At 37.7% G+C, this 20,669-nt stretch overlaps 1 protein-coding gene across 1 annotated transcript in view; it reads right to left on the reverse strand.

Annotated features, from left to right (window-relative positions):
- Positions 1-12,416: 12,416 nt before the first annotated feature.
- The window catches only part of KCNK9 (potassium two pore domain channel subfamily K member 9), a 54,827-nt gene continuing 46,574 nt past the window's right edge, over positions 12,417-20,669 (reverse strand). Inside the window, exon 2 of the mRNA XM_089477448.1 lies at positions 12,417-13,258. Within this exon, the coding sequence (XP_089333574.1) occupies positions 12,417-13,258 (842 nt within the window). The remainder of the gene's footprint in view (positions 13,259-20,669) is intronic.

Genomic DNA, 20,669 nt, shown 5'->3' on the forward strand with positions numbered 1-20,669 from the left:
ATTTTCCATTGGGTTCATAAAGCTATATTATTGTTTAGTTAATATTAGAGGGATATCTTCACCCAGAACATAGCTCCAAGTTTTAAGGAGGTCCCAGTGACTAAAACTCATGAGGAAAGGTCTCTAGGAGTTCATCGGAGGGGAGAGTTTCCAGTTGTGTCAATAGGAAGTGAACGCGTCATGAGATTGTTGAGAGTATCCAGTTTTGCAAGTTGACTATCAAAGTTCTTTATCATTCATAATGCTTACAAGAACAGTTCCTTCACTAATTTGTGTATTAGCGTGGCTTATTCACTAAACTCAGTCTAGGCCTAGGGTGACAGGTCCAGGAAATCGCCATCTTGGGTGATCAGGCCCCTCTGTGCCCTACTGCCCAATTGGCCGGTTAAAGAGGAGAACTTTGATCTCCCCAACTGGCCTATCTACGCTATGGAGGTTCAGCACAGCCTCCATAGACTTCACTGAAAAGCGATGCGCACATTTAAGACACAGCGTTACAGCATATGACCCCATATCCCGGTGACTCTCAGTGTGGTGTTCAAACACCACACTGAGCTGATGCTTTATGGCAATGCTAATGAAGTCCCTTCCTCCATAGACAACTTATTTTTAATCTGATACTAGTAGTAATAAAAATCAATTTGGCGGTAGATCCTCTAATAAGTTACTTTAATAGATAATTTCACTCTACTCATGATTTTGTTCCAAAAAAGCCTTTATTGTAATGCAAAATATTTTAATACATATGTCTTACCTTATATTTCAATAATAAACCTTTTTGAAACTCTGCTTGTATATACAGAAACATATACAGTATTGATATTCAATGACCTAAACCTTTTAACTCTTTATTCTATATGTACACATGGGGCCTTTGTGTATATATATATATATACATTTATATATACAATATTATCACAATATTTTCTGCATCTCCTGGTGTTTTATTATTATTAATATTAATATATGCTACTTAAAAATTCAGAGGATTATTTGTAGGCTTTTGTAGGAAGCATTTCTACATTCAGTTATAAAAACAATAAAAATGTATGAATTCCAAATTATGGTACATGCGGGTTTTACCTCTTTTTATATATATAAAAATGGAGAATATTTTACAATACTTCAACAAGCAACTTTCTTGCATTTTTAAAAAATGACAATATTTCAGTGCATTCCAATTATGGTGCCATTCCATTGAATATAATAAATTATACAATGGTTTAAGGGGTTTCTACAGAATTTCTTGTGATTTTACTCTGAAATGACAACCATTTCAAGGGACAATTAAAGTTTGAAAAATAGTGAACGCAAAATCTTATTTAAATAAAGAAAATGCTTAATAGTGTTTTATTTTTTCATTGATATTTTTTTACTAATAATTATTTTTTTGCCTGTACATCATAAATCATTTTATCATTTAACCTTGCTAAACAGTGCATGCGGATAATATATTTAAAAAATAAAAAATAAAAAATGTGATCCTTAAAGGACTCTTGGCATCTCAATTCCAACTCCCATGATGCTCGGGTGTTGCCTTTGCATGATAAAGAATCGTAGTTCGCAACACATCTATTGCAAACTTCCTTATATCTATAAACGTCACCATCATGCTATGATTATAGCTTATATATATTATGTTTGTCGCATGCATTTGCTATAAATATAGGAAGAAAGTTTGGCATATGGGAGAATATTGTCTATATTCTATATAATAGAAGCGTCTGTGATTTACCTGTTAAAATGGGTAGAAGTAGATGTCCGAGTGTCAGAATATTTTTTGGGGGTCCCTATCGCGGAGTCCTCCATCCCCCTTTTTATAATGTCCCACAAATCAACACTGCGGAATATGATAATGCTGTATAAATCGATTTATCATGGGGAATATAGGTGGAAAAACTATTATCAGTGACCTAGGAGGAGTAAGAAAGGCAATTCTGGCACTGATAGGGTAAAACAAGCCAACGAGAGGGACCCACATTCTGCACCATGCTCTGTCAGCAAAAAAAAGGGAAGCAGGGTAGATAAGCCCCCCATAAAGTGATGTATTTGCCTTGCCCTCCCGAGACTCACATCCACAGCCCATGTCCTTACCGCTGAGCACCGTGATATGGAATCTAGGCACCAACATCAATAATGTAAATGGGCCAGTTGGGGGGAATCAGAGACCCTTCAATGGCCATTGAACAGCAGCAACCAGTTACTTAATAGGCAGCTTTGGCCATAATATGCCATTTTTCCTATACCCATTCCATTCCCCATCCATCCCATGACCATACCTAGGATATTCCCAAAGCTGGACCACCTTAAAGAGGTAAGAGAAGCAGGGCTGAGTTTGGTTGTAGCTAGCCAAACACACTGTTTAACACCAAGACAACCTCATGTTTGATGTCATTTAAAACAAATTCAACGATTGGGTGAAATGGACCATCGTTATGGACCCCTGTATAATCAGACCCCTGACAGCCACCTTCTTTCCTATTCCTTAAAGTCATCACAATGCATACTCCTAGGGTACAGCGTAGAACATATAGATCCACTAAAAGAATATGAAATTATTTTTTTTAATTATTTATATAGCACGTTGACTATCTCTTTGTGGCACTAACACATTTGTATTAATGGTCCACAGCCAGGCCCGGACTGGGACAAAAAATAGGCCCGGGCATATAAGCCTGAGCAGCCCATTTTTATTAATTAATTTATTTATTGTTAAAGCCCACCCTTCATGTACCATCTTTGCATTTACTCACTCATTCACACAAATCATTGACACATTCATTAATGCAGTCTCACAAATCATTCAAGCAATTCATCCACACATGAATTCATTAATTGTCATACGCATTCACACAATTCATCCACACATTTATTCATTCATTTATTCTCATACGCATTCACGCTACCCCCTCTCCCCATCTTATCTGCCCCTTCTCACTATGTTCCCCCTTCTCAATATGTACCCCCTCTCACTATCTATCCCCTCTCCCCATTTCTCACTATCTAACCCCCCTCTGCCCCTTCTCACTGCACCCCCTCCCTCACCCTACTTACCTCTATGGCCGCATTGACGCAGGGCCCCTTAAGCCCGCGGCAACTGCGACCGGGTCCGCCACTCTAAGGGGCCGGGAAGCCCCCACCAGGGCCGGCCTTAGGGGTCTGCAGCCGCACAAGGCTTAAATTAAAACATCGGAGTTTTTTTTAAACTTTATTTAGCATCTTCCATGTTAAAAAAAGTTAACAAAAACTTTATTTAACATGGAGGATGTTAAATAAAGTTAAAAAAAAAAAAAACCCCCGATGTTTTAATTTAAACCCTGTGCGGCCGCACACCCGTAAGGCCGGCCCCTTAGAGTGGCGGACCCCGTCGCAGTTGTGGCGGGCTTAAGGGGCAGGTGCCCCTAGAGGCCGCATAGGCCCAGTCAAAGGCCTATTTTAAGGTAGGGGCCTGGAGCTGCAGCTCCAACAGCCCCTAAGTCAATCCGGCCCTGCCCGGTGAGCCCGATGGCCAGTCCGGGCCTGTTTACAGCCCAGAACTTTGTAGCAGTATACCAAATACTGTTGACCGAACGCCCATGTCTTAGTGTCTTGGTTTAATGATAAACAAGGTGCTTACTACTCAAGAAATATGGGTCTATATATGCAGCGCTTACACATATATAGAATAGAATATTTAAAAAAAAAAAGATAACAATAAATGTTTTAATGAAATGCAGTTAATAATGGAAATACGTGGCTCCATCATAAACCTAAATAATATTAACCCCAAAACCCTTTTTGTTATAATTTCATTGTAGCCAAACACAGGGATACAATGTATGAAGTTCTGCAACATTCTTCAACAACTAGCTTGGCTGTTCCATTTATCTACCATCGTCTAGAGAAGGTCAACGAAAACCGGTCAATGGAAACCGGTCAATGGAAACTGGTGCACTGGGATTTTCCTATCATACCCCATACGCAAGGGACCAGGTGTCAAGATGGGACCCAATTCACATTCCAAAGCCGATTTACGTAGTCCAGAATTCCCATAAGGACTTCTGTCCATACCGACGAGGAAAGGAAGTGGTCATACAATTTGCAATTTATCAAGGTGTTTCAGCATTGCATATTATCATATATGATGTAAGCATGAGTCCTTCCTTTACGGGGGAAAAGTGTATTATACTTTGGAGAGTTCCAGCATGTTTTGCATAGTATCCCCTATAGAAATATACTTTTTGACCCATTTACAGTAGGGATTCCATGCCTTTGAGTTTAATTATATAAAGCCAGTGCATAGCTGAGATATTTACTTACCAATTCATGATGTCATTGTTTATATAGTATGATTTATTTTTTTTGTACAGTAGTCTGCACTGAAGTCCACCAGATCGGTTTATGACTTTTCAGGAGTATTGTACAGCATAATCATGCCAGTTCTGTATTGGATACAGAACACAATACACAATACAGAGACAGTATCCTCTTTCTTCTGACCTTCAGGATCTGTCCAGGATCTGTGATATAGCACATAACATGTAGGCTGTAATGATGTCATATTGGTTATAAATGACCCAATATAGATCGGTGGGGACATCCTAGGTCCAAGTTTGATATTCTTCTACCTAATGCAAAGTATGATTGTTTATTAGAATACTGTCTAAGTATCTAGGCCGATCAGATAATTTCCTAGACTTAACATTGCTTAACATTTGTGCTGTAGAGTGAATACTAGGAATCACCTGGAAAGATAATAATGATAATAATCATAATAATAGGTAATTTAATTCCATAAAGAGAAAACACTTATTGTACCCTTTATATGTTAAGCAAATAAACATTAGCAGATAGGTTATTTTATTCTTGCTGATGGTTCAATCACATAAAAACTTAAGAAGCTATTTCAGTTTCCATGGTAACAATGTATCATTGCCTGCTTTTCTATTATGACAACTTAGTGTTCCTGGCAAAAAATATACACGATTAAACAATTTTGTGGAATTCAGCAGTACTAAAATGATAATTTATTTCTAATGCTGCTAGTTAGGAAAGCATTAAATACAGCAGAGTAGTGGAACAGCAGCTTTAATAGAGTTAGTTTTGTTCCAGTGTCTCACACAGAGTTTAGTATATCTTATCTTCCCAACTGGGTGTCCGTTCAGTGTAATGTTTAAAATAGTCTAATTCTAATTGATTTCCAACTAGTTAAAGTCAGAGCGCTGATGTCACCTCCACCTTAGTGTATAACTCATGGTAGTTGTTTTAACGATAATTAACCTTATTGAGGTTATGATCAGTGGCAGCCTGTGGCAGAGCCAGCAATATATAATCCATTCCCTGTCTTGAAGTTCTCTCCTTTCTCTTCCTTGCCTCTGGAAAGGTTGTCTGAACCAATCAGCAACAATCAGCAACTTAATAGGGGAGAGACGAGGAACGTAAGAGGGAGGAAAAGTCATGCAGATCCTGAGAACAGGAAATTATGGTGACTGTTCCCTTGGTATATATTTTTTTTAAATACTGTAAGCTTTTATTGTGTATCTAAATTATATTTTTAAAAGATGAGACTTGGAAAAAGTAACTGATCCGCTTTAAGGAATATGAAGAAGTATTTTAGGAAAGGACAGGAGGTTAACTAACGTGTGACATGTATTCCATTAGCAAACCGAGTTCTAGAACTGATTGGTGTAAATTATTGAAAATAATTAAATAATAAAATTATTTTAATCAGCCCTAACATTGCATATAAGCGATTCCTATGATCTACAGACAGGACCAATCTCAGCGTCCCACAAGCGCCGTTTCCGGTGGTGTAGCTACAGGCCCGTGGCTCTAGGGGGCCCGGTGAGACCCTGTAGAAAATCATATAATAACCCTTAAAGCTCACTCATTTGATTTTTCTATCAGGTTAGCATTGAAGCATTTTTACTTTTTTTAAAAGTCTTAATGTCAGCTACAATCACCCTTCAGACTGCTAGAATGCTATTAAAATGCATAATATGTACAGATTTCTTGACAGCGTGGATATGAAGATATTTCCGTTTGCTCGAGAAATTCATGACAGCGTTTTGGGTTTTTTTGACATCTATTTTTAGTTTCCATGATTGGCAAATAGGTGGGAATATTTTGTCAGAAGTCAATCCGAGGATTTGAGAAAAATGTTAGAAATGGATTGAAATGGGTGAAAAGCTGTCATTACTTGCAGTTCCCCAGCAATATTTTTTTTCCCCAATTACATTCAATTTATAGATATTCCTATTAATTTCCTAATTGTGATGATTAGGCTTCCCGAACATTGCCTCTTCTTAATCCCTAACTCCAATTAAATGGAATACAAAAAAAAAGTGATGTTCCTATGAATACAAAATTTTAAAATCTAGATTTTTTCCAAATTACATAAAAAAAATTAATCTGGACACATCGTATTAAAATGTATATCACTGTCTGTTGTGCTTGATTCCTCTTTATTTTAATGCAAATGGTCACTTATCTTTAATAGACTTCAGGAATTTGAGCTCCAATTGTTCTGGATTATATTGTTTTAAATCAGTTCATGCATGTAGAAGGACACAATGGAAAAGCCAAATAGGAGACCACCGTATCTTAAATTGAATTGAATTGAACAAGCCACAATGGGTTTATCATAGGTTTAGCAACAAGGCTGGAAATGTTAAGCCAACACTGCTTAAATGAAGTCAAAGTCATATTTTCACCTCTACACTGCTTGAACCCCGACACATCCATGGTTAGTGAGGAAGAAGAAACCTGTAGGTGATGACCCATCGTTACCACCACCAAGTAGGATCTTGAGGGTGGATTTTGTTGGGCTTTCGCTCATCATTGCCTTGAAAGGATGACCTGAGCCGAGTTGTCTCTAGTCCTCGTTGGCACTTCGGTGGAATATTCTGCATCAAATATTCAAGGTGGGCACATATTTAGGCAAATACATTCTTACGTCTCCGTACGTGATTAGGACAAGCTTTCCGCTGAAGACAGTAGATTTGCTGAGATGTGATGTACAGATTTTTCCGTAAGGTCTACAGGTGCATTCATATCAAGAGGCATCTTCAGTAAATGTAGGACGTTTTTGGTAAGTTCTTTGTATTTGATGAAAGTTTGAGGAATTCTTACATTTTTGCCATGAATAAAATTGTAACTTGCTACAAATGGATCCATAAACCAGCTATACCTCATCCTTTGTACCGCGAATAAATATTGCATTATCTTTTCCCCAACAGGGGATTTTCCCCAACAGGGATTTTTCAAAAAGAAACAAACGACATAAAAGTTCACCTTACAGATCCTAATCGGTAATAGATACCACAATCTTGGTAACGACAACAAGCTGCTTTTTCAAAGATTCTAGAATTTTTTTATATTGTTTATTCTCTATCAAAGGAACATTCCCTTATATATTTTATTATATATATATATATATATATTTAATTTTTTATTATTTTTTTATATAGTTTTTTTTTTTTTTTTAATTATTTGGCCAATATACTTGGTCAGATGACAAACTAACAGAATAACATAAATAGGCGATAGATTTTAGGGAGGGGGAGAGCCTGCTATAGCATTAAACTAGTTGAGCCATATTGCCCATCATAGAGACACAGGGGGATTGTAAGAACATAAAGTCAGAAGTAGTCCTGTTCACGCTCACTTCTGGCAAGTGCTCCATGAATTTTGTTGAGTAAATACTGCATTGGTTTATTTCGGTTCTAATAGATTTGCCTGCCAACGCTTTGACAAGATTTGACCAGAAATTGTTTTCCGCTTCTCAAAATGAGAAGATAGATCATGCTCCTAATCACTACAACAGACATCATTTATCTTACTTCTCAGACAGTAACAGTAATTTCGTTAGGAAAAAAAGACACAAGTCCACCAAGAAGACAAAAAAAAACAACTATACAAGCTATTTCCAATTTTACCTTAAATAAGGGTAAAAAAAATCCTTCCTGCTTCCAAAATCATATTTCATTTATGATCAAAGGTTAATAAAAAAAATGTTCTTCTTAACCTGAATTCCTGTATATTCATCTATAATTGTTTCAAAAATAGCATTGGCACTCTGAACCCAACTAAGACATGCGATTACACTAAACTAGCAGAACAAATTCCAAGAGTATGATGTGGAGCTCAGAGGTCCCCTCTTACCCTTAATGAAGGTGCCACCTTCTACATTGGTCTACATACACACACACTACTGTTTAAAAGTTTGGGGTCTTTTTTGTCCTCTTTAAAACAAAATAATCAATAAAAAAAAAAAACATGAAATGGGTGAGAAATCCAATGCAGATGGGGTTAATGTCATAAATGACTATTTTTAATGGAACATCTTCATAGGCCTACAGAGGCCCTTTATCACTCCCATCCCTCCTGTGTTCCAGTGGCCCTTTATCACTCCCATCACTCCTGTGTTCCAATGACCTGTTATCACTCCCATCACTCCTGTGTTCCAATGGCCCTTTATCACTCCCATCACTCCTGTGTTCCAATGGCCCTTTATCACTCCCATCACTCCTGTGCTCCAATGGCAGTTTATCACTCCCATCACTCCTGTGTTCCAATGGCCCTTTATCACTCCCATCACTCCTGTGTTCCAATGTCCCTTTATCACTCCCATCACTCCTGGGTTCCAATGGCCCTTTATCATACCCATCACTCCTTTATCACTCCCATCACTCCTGTGTTCCAATGGCCCTTTATTACTCCCATCACTCCTGTGTTCCAATGGCACGTTGTGGTCGCTGATCCCAGTTTAAGTTTAAAAGGTTGATTGATGGTTAGAAACCCTTTTGTAATTATGTTACAGCCAGAAATGTCCTCGTTTTCCATGAAAACAGCTGAGTGACCCCAAACCTTTGAAGAATAGTATTGATATATCTCATTTGATTTTATCACAATTAATATGTATGTCTCAGAATGAACATGCAATTTTAATTATGATTTGCTCAGATTTATCTAAACAATAAGGATTTATTTAAACCAATTGAATAAAATAGCATCGGTGAATTGTAAAAGTTTAGATAAATTCAACCCAAGATACCTACAGGAAAAAAAAACAATATTGGGGAAACAAACATTTTATGATAATACCCAGATAGCTTTCCAATATAATATTATACGCAATAACATCGCTATTCGGTTTTCCTTCTTTGAACCCAATATTAAATGAGTTTTCTGCCTAAGTTTTCACAGGATACAATAAAATGTGAAATTTTTCTACATTGTAGAAAATCATAGTTTTGCCATAAACTCACCAAAAAATATCATTCATGAGTAAAAAAATATAATTGATAATACTTTTCCATCAGTTATTAAGTCTTCTTTTTCTTGAACAATATATTTTGTAATTAAATTTGGGTTGAGTAATGGGAATATTGGCACTTTCCCAGATACAGTGCCCAAAAACAATTCCATTTGAGTCTTTCTAGTAACTTTTCCAAACCAAAACTTATTGATGTCCCAAATATTTTTTATTTTTGGTTATAATATATCTCAGCTCACGCCATTCACCAACCAGCTGTAGTGATTTGTGTTCATTCGATTTTTCATGGTCTCGTTACAACTTTACTAACTAAACAGTGCATCTTTCCTAATACTGAATACTGAATACCGAAACCTTTTGACGAAAATAATTTTGTAAAATTTTTACTCATTTGTAATTTATGCCAGACACACAACACAAAAGCAGGCACTTTGCCTTAAAAACACCAAAAAGCTTCTTAAATGTTTGTGTTTATGTGATTAAACCTTTAGAATAAAGAATATTATGGCTCATAGATTAAGGTTTATTTGCTTAACCTGCTCCAGAGAACAGTCAATATTTTGAGTAAGGGGGCGCTGCGCCAATTAATTGAAGATTTGAAGATTTTCTTAGATTTTTTCCAAATAATGAAATTTGTTACGTTTTATGTCCTAATGGATTAAACAGCAAAGTACACAGTTGTACATATACAATTTATAATATTATTCTCTCTTTTTTGGTTCTTATTCAAAAAATAAAAATGCCAAACCCCATAATTTATCCCTGAGATATATCAGAACCATTAAATATAAAAAAAAATGTTTTAATATAATTGTAGATATAAATAATTGTAGATATAAATAATTAGAAACATTTATAGTAGTATTGGTTGCCAATATGGTAAGGCATTATAATATTATGGCCTAGTCAGAAAAAAGGCACCTTTTTTATTTCTTTTTATCGTTTTATTTATTTTTTTATTATTATAATTGGAAAAGAAATAGCAGGGAAATATATTAATTGATTATTGCAACTTTAAATTCTAAATATTATATTTTAGTCGAATAATAAATACATTAATGGTGTTAAACCCAATAGGTGACTAATGTACAACTTCGACCTTTGGCATATTTTTTTTTTTTTTTTAAATGTAGAGTCAGCGATTTATTCTGGCCTTAGCTTATTTACATTATGGATGCCTGTGTCGAGCCAAGATCCAAACAGCTGGGATATGAGGTCATGTCTTAGCATTCTGTATTAAATATGGCAGCCATGGATGGGGCGGCCATGGATGGGGCGACCATGGATGGGGCGTCTAGGGGTGCTGGATAGGTGCTGCATAGGACACAGAGTATTTTGGGACCATCTTTCCAAAATCAAACATAATTCAAAGATACTAGTCTTAGAATTTACTTTGTTTTGTATTACGTTTGTATCCATCTTTTAGACCCAACAGTAAGACCCGGAAACCAAGGGTCCCAACGCTTTTTGCCAACGCTGCATTTGCTTGTAACATTTAACCGTTTCCAGTTACCAAGAAGGTCAATACAGAGGATACTGTCTCTTGTATTCTTCCTGAGACCAATATATTCTTACCAATATTTAAAACATTAAAAAAAAAAATCAATTAAAGAGACAATCTTTTGTTCTACATATAACAAGGAATGCCCTGTCACTATTTTATTGAAAAAAAATCCGAATTGTACATCCACCCAAGTGTACCCATCTTTAGTCAAGCATTCCCCAAAAATATAATTCTATTCATGCAGATACTCGCTGCACCAAAAATATTTCTTTCTTAAATAAAATGAAAAAAAAAATATATATATATACAATTTAAACAAAGTGATTGCCGCTGATCCATTTCTAACGTCCAGAAACGAAGCAAAACTCAGCGTCGTTTGAAAAAAAAAATGATTTCAGGAAATCCAAAATATTGTTTGCTTCTGATTAAAACTTTTTGTGTGTGTGTATGTATGTGTATATGTGTGTATGAGTATATGTGTATGTATGAGTATATGTGTATGTATGAGTGTGTGTATGTATGAGTGTGTGTATGTATGAGCGTGTGTGTGTGTGTGTGTGTTTGTATGAGTATATGTGTATGTATGAATATATGTGTATGTATGAGTGTGTGTATGTATGAGTGTGTTTATTTGTATGTATGAGTGTGTTTATGTGTATGTATGAGTGTGTGTGTGTGTGTGTATGTATGAGTATGTGTGTATGTATGAGTATATGTGTATGTATGAGTATATGTGTATATGTGTATGTATGAGTGTTTGTATGTATGAGTGTGTGTATGTGTATGTATGAGTGTGTATGTGTATGTATGAGTGTTTGTATGTATGAGTGTGTGTATGTGTATGTATGAGTGTGTGTATGTATGAGTGTGTGTATGTATGGGTGTGTGAATAATTCATACCAGTTTTTACAAAGTGCATGCTTTAAATTTTTAGAACTGGCAAGCTAAAAAGAATCACTGTTTCCATTTGTATTATTTTATTAATAATAATAATAATAATAATATTTAATAAACAATCTATCTAGCAGTAGAAATGATAGTTTTCTTTTTCCTCAGGACATACCTGGCATACAGACTGCTTAATGCACATGCTTAGTCTGGAAAAGAAAAAAAAAAAAAAAAAAAAGAAGAACATTCTAAAAAATAAACATTATTTATTTATATAGTTTCTTTCATCTGGGAGAATTCTAGATATTAAAAGCAATACAATTGCTTTAATAAAATAATACCTGATGTTTGAAATTTTTTTTGTTACAATGCGTTAGTTTCCACAGTCAATCAGACGCATACCCGCGACCTGCTTTTCTTTCCTTTTTTTTTTTAAAAACATTTTTTAGACGTAAAATAAAAAGTCTGCTAGGTCGGTAGGATGAGCAGCACGCAAATGTCCCCCCTGCTTGTTTTGCGGCTTTGGAACGGGTACTTGCTTCATATTAATTAAAATATGAAATTCCTTTTCGAAATCCACTCAGGGGTTTAATGTAAGGCATACTTTGCTGGAGAAGTTAGGATCCATGCTTCATGCTCTAATGAGTCTCAGAGAAGGCAGGCATATTATTTTTTTTTTTCCTTCTCTCTGTCTCAATTCCGAATTTTTTTTAGAATTAAAGGCAAGAGAGAGAAGGTTGACCGCACACAAAAAAATAAGGAGTGAACTTAAATCGACTTTCGCCTTTTCATTAGCCTGTGTTTATCTGTAAAACTGTGCAGCCCGGGCGAAACGGAACTTACGGGAGACGGGAAAATACTGTTTTTTAGTGTGCTTGGCGAGATCTCTTCTATCTTGTAGGATATGGAATGAAAGTACTGAGGGTTCAGCTTGGAGCTGAATGAATTTTGGTGGGACACCATCCGGCTGGTGTACTCGTGGGACCTGTAGCACATGCAGGAACAGACCGACTGGAGGTCCGTCACTTCGGCCTTGTATCGAGGGCGGCCATGTTGAGGGTCTTCTTGTATATGGATGATCATGCTGTTACGATTCCCCGCTAAGGATGCCCGTTCCTCCGCGTCCCGTCTCTCATCCTCACTGTTCATCGTTAAGAACCTGAGAACAACTAAGTTTAGAAATGCCCCGATTACCGTCAAACCCACTAAAATGTACATAAAGCTAAAAGCCACGTAGAGCGGCTTCTTTTGGAGGGCCCTGTTTTTCTGCAGAGCCACGTAGTCTCCAAAACCTATTGTCGTTAAAGTTATAAAGCAATAGTAGTAAGCCTGGAAAAAGCTCCAATCCTCGTAATGGGAGAAGGCCGCTGCTCCGATGCATAGAGTGCCCATGCAGGAAAAGAAGCCCACGGTGACCATGTTCTCCATGGAGACCTCCGTACTCCTCATTCCGCAACACTTCTTGATCCGTTTCAGCAGGTACTTTACGAAGGTGTTCATTCGCTCGCCAAGGCTCTGGAACATGACCAGGGTGAGAGGGATTCCGAGGACGGCGTAGAACATGCAAAAGGCCTTTCCTGCGTCCGTGCCTGGGGCGGCGTGCCCGTAACCTACAAGGGAAAGCAGAACAAGAAAAGTTTCAGAAACAAGTAACTTCCAACATTTTTGTACAGTTAAGAAGAAGAATTTAAAGCCATATATATATATATATATATTGATTTTACTTTTCAAAGCCATTGGCTCCCCAAATATTCTCCCGCCATCCTTTTTCTGGCCAAATGCTAATAGTTGATGGGAATTGTAGTTCAACAGCAGCTCAATAGTGGGGATAATTGAGGTTTCACACAAAAAATACAATTTGCAAAAGGAAGAAATAGTCAACCTGATGCATTATTTGGCCTGTAAAGGCCATCAGGCAAGCGGCTATTGAGCCCAATGGCGCATCGTCTGTACCATTATGGCCCCCAGCCCAGCAAATCCAGCTTTTCATTGAGCGGCAGCTGGTTGAATACTCATGGCAGAACGTAACAGAGTGATAGCGGAACATGTCACATATTATTATTAATCTAATATTATTATTATTAATCTAATATTATTATTATTATTATTATTAATCTAATATTATTATTATAAAATAATAATAACTATAGAATGTTATGGAACAATTTACCACTTTATAAATAATAATGTATGGAAAGCCAGAATACAATTGAATCATATAAAGCACCCGATTTAGAAAAATTTAGGGAACAAGTAGTAAAAATGGAACAAAAGAAAAACTCCAGAAATAATATATTTTCACAAACACAAAACCATAGAGTGAATAAAAATATGTTAAATATGCAAAATGGAATAAAACATCACATATGTATAAATATCACTAGCCTCGTTTCCTGCATTTTCACCATTCTGCTCACTTAATACCCAAACTCTGGGGACCAAATGATCAATGCGGAGCAATCACCATGGCAACAAGTGCTGATTGCCCCACTTTTTCCATTGTTGCACAAAGTTCCCATTTTATAAACCTGGCCCGTTGGCTCCCCCGTTAGATTCGCTCTGTCTCTGCCGGTCCAGAAAGGCAAAAGCTTTTAAGCGGAACGAAGCGATGGGGAAAGTAATCAGGTTTGGAAAGTACTTCAAAAAACCCTTTGAAATGATGTTGTGCTTAAACACAGTACACGTATAATTAGCAGCAATTACACACTCCAGCTAATGATCCAGACACACAGCCTCTCCATTATCGCGCATGCATATTAAAGTAATCAGTCGTTGGTCTCGTCTTAGATTCAGGAGCCATATGCCTATCCCCTCGCTGTATTAACCTCTACCACCTCTGCTGGGAGGCCTTTCTGCTTATCTACTACTCTCGTACCTGTTACTTGTACCCAGTGCCACAGTATACACTCATAGGCTAAGCAATGGTCTATGCAGATTCAATGGAATTATTGATTTTATTCTCCCAAAATTTCTTTCGAAAGTGAAAATTCCGCCTGGAAGGAAATGAAAATCCATCATTGTGTTTTTTTTGTTTTTTCTACGGAATGCTGAGGGTTGGATATTTTGTTATTAGTTATTATTCCTGGGGTATAATGGATTCAGAAATACAATGCGCGCCACATGGGTAATCACAAAATAAAGGTGAAATAATTACTGGTGGCTGAGATGTTTATCAGCAATCTCGCAATCTTCCGGCTGCCATCAAACACCGTAATTATTATCAGAACGATGTCAAATATTTAGAAATATTAAGCTTGTTAAGTGATGCTGAACGATGTCTTAGATGAATTTGCAGACCCGATGGGCTAATTTGGGCCGATGCGACGTAGCCTATAGATAATAAAGCCATAGCTTGCCATCTAACAATAGAACAGGCAACATGGAAATACAACCATTCCCCCCCCCATCTCGTCGCCCGCTTCTCCTGCTGTAACGACTCAAACCTTAATTAGTCGTTGGTCTCGTCTTAGATTCAGGAGCCGTATGTCTATCCCATGCATGTTTAATGCCCTCACTGTATTACCCTCTACCACTTCTGCTGGGATTCTGTTCCATATATCTACCACCCTCTCAGTAGTGTAAAACTTTCTTCCATTCCATCAAAGCCGCCGATCCTCTGGTCTCTTGTTGTAACGTTTCTCCTCTTTTGAAATAAACGTCCCTCCTCTACTTTGTTTAACCCCTTTATGTATTTAAATGTCTCTCCTCTCCCCCTTCTCTCCTCCAAGCTGGACACATTGAGCTCTTGGAATAATATATAATATATATATATTAATATATATATATAATATATATAATATATAAAAATATATTAAAATAGATATTTTTATACACTTAAAGCAGATCTGTTACTTTTCCCAAATCCTAGTTTTTTTTCATTTTTACGCACTAAATGAACCCAATAATACCATTTAGATATTGAAATAAGCAATATTTATGTCTTAGAATCCCCCTTATGTGTATACTATAGGAGCAGTGATCTTAACTTCTTCATGAATATTCCTCCCCGTAAGGTTATCTCTTCCCTATTACTAAGTTGCTGATGGTTGTTTATTGGTCCAGGTTGCCTTTTTTTTTTTTTAAGGGGGTGGAGAGGCCGAGTACAAGGAATTGTTGAGATGATGCTGGCTCTGCCACCAGCTGCCACCATTCTCAGCTTCAGTTTAGTTACATTTTATAGTTTAAGCTCCATTCTCACTTAAAAATAATTTTCAAATATATACATATATTTTGTAGTGGTTTCAGTTTTCAAGTAAGCCAACTCCCAGCGGTGGGAATAACCTTGCTTCCTTCAACAGCAAAAGCTGAATCATAGCCTTGAAAGCGATCCTCTAAGCCTGTCTTTAACGATTAAACACATGGAATATTCAAAGAACCCGTTTAGTATCCACGATGAGGCTGGGAAATTAGGCATTCTAAATGGAAAGCCACTCAAAGAACCACTCGAAGGGATCAAAAAGCCCCAGCGAAATATGTTCTGGTGGATTTCAGCGTAATTGCAAAAAATTAAACTGTTTGTAAAAATTATCATTTTGGGGTATTTCTGCTGTCACAGCCAGGCGGGTAAATTACCAGGCATCTAGGGGGTGCGAATGCTCTGGGGGAGAGCGTTTGGCAGGTGGTCCATGGTAGGTGGTCCTGGGAGCCTCAGGTTTGGGTTTTGCAACTTGGTATGTCCGTCCCCGTGTTTGCCTGGTAGGCCTTATGGTTTTTGTTAATTATTTATGTTTATGGATGTTATTTATTATATTTATGTGTTTACTTGGTAGTCTTTGCCCTGTTAACTCAACAAGGTGTTGGGCCTAAGGTTTATTTAAAAAAATAAAATTGGCTGCGGCCTTTTCAATCCGGGCTTCATGTGTCTGTTGTTTATGGGGTTAAGGTAAATTGGGTGGGGGGTCCGGCCCTGAGATCGAGGGTCCTTCAGTGATTGAAGTGAACGGTTACATTATTATGGATGAATATTCTTGACTAGTTAATTTCTGTGAACAGCGACTCATTTCTTACTCACCGCCGCGATGAGCCGCTCAGCAGACGAGGTACATGACAAGATTCTCAATGTGAGATTCAATCTATCAAAGTAACCTTTCTGTTCAATGTTGTATCACAGGCTTTAATTCGCTAAAAAAATACTTTTAATGACGCAGCAAAAAGTACTGCTATACATTCCACACGTACCGAGGACAAAGCCTCGGGGTAGTAGATAAGTGTTACAGCATCCCTGCAGAAGGGGTAAAGGCTAATGGGTCTGATCTGCAGGCAAACTGATGAGTGGAACAAAAATGTGTTATCCGCTATTCCACAAAATCAAATAAATAACTGTTTCAAGTTCTTTGCCCGGCGCATGCATGGGGGCCACGGGGGGGCCACGGATATCACTTACGTTATCAGGCGGCTGCTTGCCTTAAAGAGCCAGGACCGCCTGGCCGTCGCCAGTCCGGTCCTACGTATACAATATATATCTCCTTAATGAGCTGACCTGAGGCTCTTTAAATGTTAACCCTTTAATAGCCCATTGGGAAGAAAAAATTGTAGTGACTGGCTCAAATGGCTTTAATACCGCTCCTCACGGACACCTGCGTTCAAGCAGGGATATCAACCATAACATACTCGCAGCAAGAGCATCAATTGGGAGACATATATGATCACAGCGGGGTAGAATAGGAATTGGGGTAAAAACCCTGAGATTCTGGGTCAGCGTTCCCAGGTATGCTGATCCCCTGTCCGAATATATTCAGGGATTGAATCATTTTGCCGGTACTTGGCCTTCGCTCGCGGCAGACGATGCACACGACAGGACTTCAAACGCAAAGTTAGGTGGATCATCAATTCCTCCTTTCTTGTTTAAACATCGCATGGCGCGAGAAATATCGATTATAATATCAGCTGTAAAACGTTCTGCTGCCAAAAAAACGACAGCGCACAGTGAAAAAAAACAAAAAAAAAACTGGAGATCTGACTTCAGTGTTAAAATCGTCATTTTTGGAAGTTAGTGTCTTTTTTTTTTAGTTTTGTCACATTTTGCCAGAAAAAAAAGGGTAAAAATAGGAAATAACTGAATTTACTTCTGTTAAAGCCTTTAAAGGTGGTGGAAATTAACCCTGTTTTGTGACCACTGTCCATGCTACACCCAACCCCCCCCCCCAAGGCAGGGAGGGGCAGGGCCGTTCGCTAAGTGGAAGCTGCAGTAGAGCTGCAGTACAGATCCCCATTGATTTTAACAGCCCCCTGTGCCGGTCAGGGGAGATCAGAGAGTCTCCCTAACCAGCCCACGATACCCGCTGGTTGTAAAAATCAAGACCATAGGGAAGCTGCTCTGGACGGCGGGGCAGTGCCTGAAAATCAGGACTGTCCCACTTAATCCAGGGCTGTTGGGAGGTATGCTTGGTGCCGCTGGCAATACAATGAGCACTGGTGGGCTACAACCGGACACAATTACATGTCCGTTAGCTACGATGGGAAAGCCTGCATGAGAGAAGCGCCGCACCGAGGGACCGCAGCTGATTTAAAACAAAAAATTATTTTATATTAATTTTTAAAAAAAAACAGAGAATCCAATCGCGTATCGATCACTGATCAATAACTACAGTAACTATACTAAACGCATCCGAGTAAAACATCTGATCAATTAAGAAATGAGAAATTGGCTTTAGTGTTTTATCTGATCGAGCCGAATTAACTGGAAGTTGTACATTAACCATACTTTCCATAATTAATATACTTTACGGAAAATATTACTTATAGAACAAGGTTTGGTTTTTTTTCTGGGATTTAACTACAAACCCCAGTTTGCAACCTCAGATTTTAGATTTAGGGACGAGAATTTGAGAATATAACCCTAAAAAAAATTTGTTATTCCCGGAAAGAACATTTTCTTCAGTCTCCTTAACTAAACGTTAATGCGTTCCTTCGCTAAGGGTTAAAGCTATGATCTCACCAGATTAGATGTTACAGATGTTCGATGACATCACTTTTTTTGTGACGTCACTTAACAAGTGTCCTCTTTACCCTTAACCAAAGGACTCTTACTTACTCTCATTGAGCAATTTACTTATTCTTTATGCTTCTAATACCTATTCAAGGCACTTCAGGTTAATAGCGTATTAATTATTAAGTAGAATTTTAAAAGGCATCAAATTTTTTGTAATTATGTAATGGCTCGTTAATAGTATTCCGTGTACAGGCAGATAGTAGCGCATGTTTCTGTGGCTATAAAAAGAACATTCCATTTCTTCGATCCACTTAATGCGATTAAAGTCAATTGTCCTTTTTCAAAAGCTTTTAGAGAAAGAATTTGTATAGTTGGTTGGTTGTTTTTTTGTCCAAAGCCTATTATATTGGATCTTTATGTGCCATTAAATTTATATATGGGCTCCTTTTGAGGAATGTTCAGGACAATTACCATCAGTGTCAATGCACAGCAAGGTGGCAAGAATGTAATTTACATTAAAGAAATAAAATCCTATTTTCTCTACATTTTCTGTATTTTTATTTTTTTTAAGGTTTCTATGAAATTATTTTAACTTGCTATATATTTAATTTTTAATTTATTTTCTGCTATTTATTTCTAGATAATAATAATAATAATAATAATAAAGTCTGCTCTTTCAAACATCCTTGTTAACACAAAGCTTATAAGAAGGTCATTATTTCACAAACTTGTCATAGAGTCACCTGTGTGCAAGCAGGAGTTTCATGTAACAAATTAGATATTGCATTATCCATTTAGATCACACTCCCAGTGTGATTCTACCCATCTGCGAGTCTTCGTTATCTACCGTTTTGACATAAGAAGTTTGGGTGTGATGACCTTGGCTTTGCGACGTGACCTTCCCAAGCCTAGCAGTATCTCTCTGTACATGGTCTTGTCTACACCTGGTTTGGCACGACAGGTTGGTGAGGTGTCGATGCCCTGATGTGAGGAAGACCCTCTGGGGTATTTTCAAGCTAATTGAGGAAGACCCTTGGGCTGTTCCAGTTTGGGCTGCTCCTTGTTCCAGCTGCATGTTCTACTATGTCTCCTGCTTTATCGGAACGTGTAGATAGAGAGGCACCTCTTTCCAAGCAGTTTTGGACAGTTGGTTGAGATTACGCTTGCACTCCTTGAGAAACCTCATCATTTCTTGAAGAAATCTCATTCTTGATGCCTGAAGATGGTCATTGTATTCATCTTCAGCGCCTTCTTGTCCGGCTCAGCGATGTTAGCGGGTTCCTCTGCCTTTATCTCCTGGTATGGCCGAAGCTCATCCAAATCCTTAAATAGGATGGGAAGCGTCACCTTCTGCTCCAACAGCTTGCTCTTCCTTCGTTGTCGTCGGCGTGGCTCATTGAGGTGTGGAGCTTGTGGCCTATAAAGGTGTGAATAACCCCAGGTAGCTTAAATTTGTATGGGAGTGGGAAGGCAATAGGATGGGAAATTGGAATCTCCATGACCCGGAGACAGAATAACGTGACCCAGAGAAGAAATGCTCCCCCAGGGGGCTCCAGAAGTTCCCAGGTCTGACTACCACTCTTGGGTCCCCTTTAATCATCAAAATGTAAAGATGCAATGACTAAAACTTCATGAAAAATAGTTTTTGGGGTTTTTTTTGGAGAAACATACGGAAAAAAGTTTGAGATCTTCTTAATGATGTTTACTGTGATCTCTCTATAAATCACATTTTACAAGCTTCAGCTGCCCCATAGTAAACTACTGAAAGTGTGAGACGGTATGCGAGCCAACATTTAATGGCGTAACCGCTTGAAGAAAAATTGTACGTTATCTTAGACTGCTTGATTTCAGGCAAAGCTCATAAACAACTTGTGGGGAAAAAAATACATTATTGGACTACTGAGCTGTCACAAAACCATCAAAAATGTGGATATGAATGCCAGCTGGTTGAAATTCCAAATACTAAAAAAAAATATTTAAGCAGACAACTTTATGTTCCAAAGATAGAACATCGAGCTTGGAAACGGTGCAAAACGCGTTGGCGCAAAGACAGAACGATGAACATCATCCTAGAGCATAAGGTTATTTAT

This window comes from Sceloporus occidentalis, unplaced genomic scaffold, assembly GCF_023333645.1.
Source record: "Sceloporus occidentalis isolate IW3139 unplaced genomic scaffold, rSceOcc1.0.p SCAF_11, whole genome shotgun sequence".
Classification (NCBI taxonomy): domain Eukaryota; kingdom Metazoa; phylum Chordata; class Lepidosauria; order Squamata; family Phrynosomatidae; genus Sceloporus; species Sceloporus occidentalis.